Below are 3,592 nucleotides of genomic sequence, written 5' to 3' on the forward strand. Positions count from 1 at the left end.
ACAATATTTTTAGCAAAATTTTTTCAATAAAATAAGCAAATCTGAAACAAACATTTATCTTAAAATGATTATGTGTGGGTCTTGTATATCACTAAGTGTTCATGTATAGGTCTTGTATCTTGTTTAATGCGCATAGTAACAATTTTTTTTTTTTTTTTTTTTGTGGAATAATTCAATAAGCGGGATGAGAGAGATTTGAAACGTAAATATTTCAATTACCAACACCAATATTTCAATTACCAACACCATAATATGCTTTTTCCAAAAAAAGAAACACCATAATATGCCAGTTGACTACAAAGACATTGGCACTTCAAGAGAAACTTTAAACATTGACAAATGATACACCATATCTTATCCTAATCCTAAAAAGCATGATCACTCGTGGGTTATGGGTAATGGAGCTTTCTTATTCATTCTGGAGTTGCATGCGGGCCTCAAAGCTTTTTGCCAATTCAGACAGTGCCCTGTAGGAGGAACCACCTTTGCACAGAGCTTTCTCAGCACTATATTTCAGTTCATTAACCCTATCCCTTATTCCATGCCCTTCTTTGTCTACCATGATCTTCCTCACCTTATTTTGTATCTCCTCCCTTCCCACCACTTTGTTTGATGGCAAAACCTCCAATCGGACTGCCATGCCAAATTCCTCTGTAAGCATTGTAGCATTCATCTTTTGCTCTGCAAAGAGTGGAAATGCAATTATAGGGACACCATTCAAAATACTCTCCAGTGTTGAATTCCATCCACAATGAGATATAAACGCTCCAATAGAAGGGTGGCTCAAGATGTCCACTTGTGAAACCCAATCTGAGATCACAAATCCAACATTTTGGATCCTTGACATGAACCCTTTGGGTAAGTACCCAAATTGGTCATGATTTTCATCACCACTCCTCCCCTTCAAATATGCCTTATCCCCAGATTTCTCAGTGGGTGCGCGTACCACCCATACAAACCTCTGCTTGCTCAACTCCAGCCCAAAAGCTAGCTCAGTCATTTGCTCGTGTGATAGTGTTGCACCACTCCCAAATGACACATACACCACAGAATCATTTGGTTGCTTGTTTAGCCAATCAAACAGCAAGCCACTCTTGGACGAGTCATCTGATTGTGTTACAACTGGACCAACTGGGTACACTGGACTCTTTAGTACACAACCAAGTAGTTTATCATCTCTCAAAGCCGCAAATGTTTTAGGCTGAAGCTCCTCCCAAGAGTTCACCAAAACCCCATCACTCATTCTCAGCCTAATCCCTGCACGCATATACTCATCATATTGTTGATTAGTCCAATCCAATAAAGGATCAAACAAATCCTCAACACGAACAGAAGCACAACCTGGAATCTTCAGTGGCTCTTTTTGGTGAACATACTCACCCTTCACCTCCTTATCCAGTATTGGAGTGTATATAGTCAATGCAAGGAACCATGCATGTAGGGAAACGAAAACGTACTTTAACATGTCAAACTCATCTGCGACTGAGAAAGCATCGGTTCCAAAAATGTCAGTGATAAGAACGGTTGGACATGGCATTATTGTAGCTATTGATGACCGAAAGGCTGGCACGATTTCCCGCATCGTTACTGGGAGCCTTACACCAATTGTAGCGTTGGGATCAACGAGGCTAGTGATGTCAACTGGGGGGAGTTGCACAATGTTGCAGAGCTCATTGCTCATTTCTGAGATTATAGTTTTGGACTCTGTTTGTGATGAGTGATCAATGCTGACAAGGAAGATTGTGATTTTGAAGTTATGGTGAGTGGCAAAGAGTTTGCCGAGACCAAGGTATGGGATCAAATGGCCCATTCCGGGGAGAGGAAGTAATCCTACATGAGGCTTTGAGGTTTCCATGGATGCAATTAATTAAACCAAGTGGGAACTGTAGACACAAAAGGCAAAATGGTTTGGCAATGGAGGGGCTATTATACAGAAAGGATACTTGGTTATATAGGAACCAGTATCATGTGATGTGGATGACTATCAAACTTAGGTGTTTCGAAAATAATGTTCCCTTCCCTCACGTAGATGTGTCTCATGATAGGGTTACTAGCACTGGCTAGTAGGGCAAGTCGATAAGGTCATACTGCATCTGCATGTGCAAGTGTGCCAAAATTTACAAAATTTTACATTTTTTTTTTAATATATTAAAATATAAGTGATGTGAATGACTATCAAACTGGGGTTGGTAGCACTGGCTAGCCAGTAGGATAAGCCGATAAGGTATACTGCATGTGTACCAAAATTTACAAAGATTTACTCTTTTTTTTTAATATATTAATATATAAGTGATGTTTTAGCTTTTAAATAGACTATTTTACTCTTAATCAAATGAGATACCAGAAATTTTATTGATTGATAGTATGGTAATTAAATTGACTTTAAACTAGCATAATTTACGTCAAATCTCAAACCAATGAACTTATCACCTAGATACCCATTTAAAGTTAAAAAGAAGTGTTTATTTTACAGTGTTTTCATAAACTAAAAATGTGATTTTTAAATCACGTTCTCAGTTATTATAACTCAAGTATTTATGTCAGTTTTTTCCCGAAGTGAAAAGTGAAAACTACATGCGAAAGAATTAAAGAAACATTGCAAAAAGGTGAATTTTTTTTTATTAAAAGAAAATAGTGCTACATGATATTGACTATTGAGTACGTCGAAAACATGTAGCAATAATGGTGCTATTATACAGATGCTACTGAGTTAGATAGGAACCGGTAGCATGTGATGCGAATGACAATCAAACTGGGTTTGCTAGCACTGGCAGTCTGGCAAGTAGCATTTTAGGTGATATTGTGTGTACCAAATTTTATAAAAAATTTATATGTTTAAAACTCAAAGAAATTGAAAAGAAAAAACTGAAAAATGCGTATCAACTTCACTAACCTTCGTTCTTTCTCCACACCCAAAAAAAAAAAAAAAAAAAAAAAGAACTTCACTAACTTTGGTCATAGACTCGGAGTAGTTTGTTAAATATTAGAGCTTTAGCATCAAGTATTGTTAAAAAAAATACTATTTTAACACATTAAAAAGTTACTATTTCTATTTTGACACAACACTTTATAATACATTCTATATCACATGTTCCATTCTTTTTACTATTTTATTTAAATATTCTTTATTTATTCTTTTTAATTAATTATTTATTCTTTATTAGAGGAATTTGGTCAGTATTCAAAGGGTGAGAGAATGAATTTGATGGTGAGAGGATGAGTGGCTGTGAGAGAGAGAGAGAGAAAGAGAGTTTCAGGGTGAGAGAATCAGCAAGGACGGAGCCAGACTTTGAGTCAGGGGGCGACTCTGCTGCTAACTATATGTGGCTGCTCCAACCTTTGAGTCTACTGCTTTACTACTAAGGATTTTTGTTTAAAATTTTTTAAATGGCCAAGTTGTTTGTTCTAAGTAAAATAGATTGATTGAACTTAATTTTTTTAGTTTTATTATTGGTAATTTTTGTTGTTGGGCTAATTTTTTTGGACTTGTATATTTTGTTTTAAATTTAATCTATTAATTTTTTATGTCCTTTAAAAGGTGAAAAATACTAAAACTACAAATTTTTTACAAAATGATAATGTGGTAAGTGGT

At 35.8% G+C, this 3,592-nt stretch overlaps 1 protein-coding gene across 1 annotated transcript; it reads right to left on the reverse strand.

Moving 5' to 3' along the window:
• Positions 1-294: 294 nt before the first annotated feature.
• Positions 295-1,855, reverse strand: LOC115993897 (anthocyanidin 3-O-glucosyltransferase 5-like). The gene has a single exon (XM_031117883.1). It carries the CDS (start codon positions 1,853-1,855, stop codon positions 410-412), a length of 1,446 nt encoding a protein of 481 aa, XP_030973743.1. The 3' UTR covers positions 295-409.
• Positions 1,856-3,592: the final 1,737 nt, after the last annotated feature.

This window comes from Quercus lobata, chromosome 6 (assembly GCF_001633185.2).
Source record: "Quercus lobata isolate SW786 chromosome 6, ValleyOak3.0 Primary Assembly, whole genome shotgun sequence".
NCBI lineage: Eukaryota > Viridiplantae > Streptophyta > Magnoliopsida > Fagales > Fagaceae > Quercus > Quercus lobata.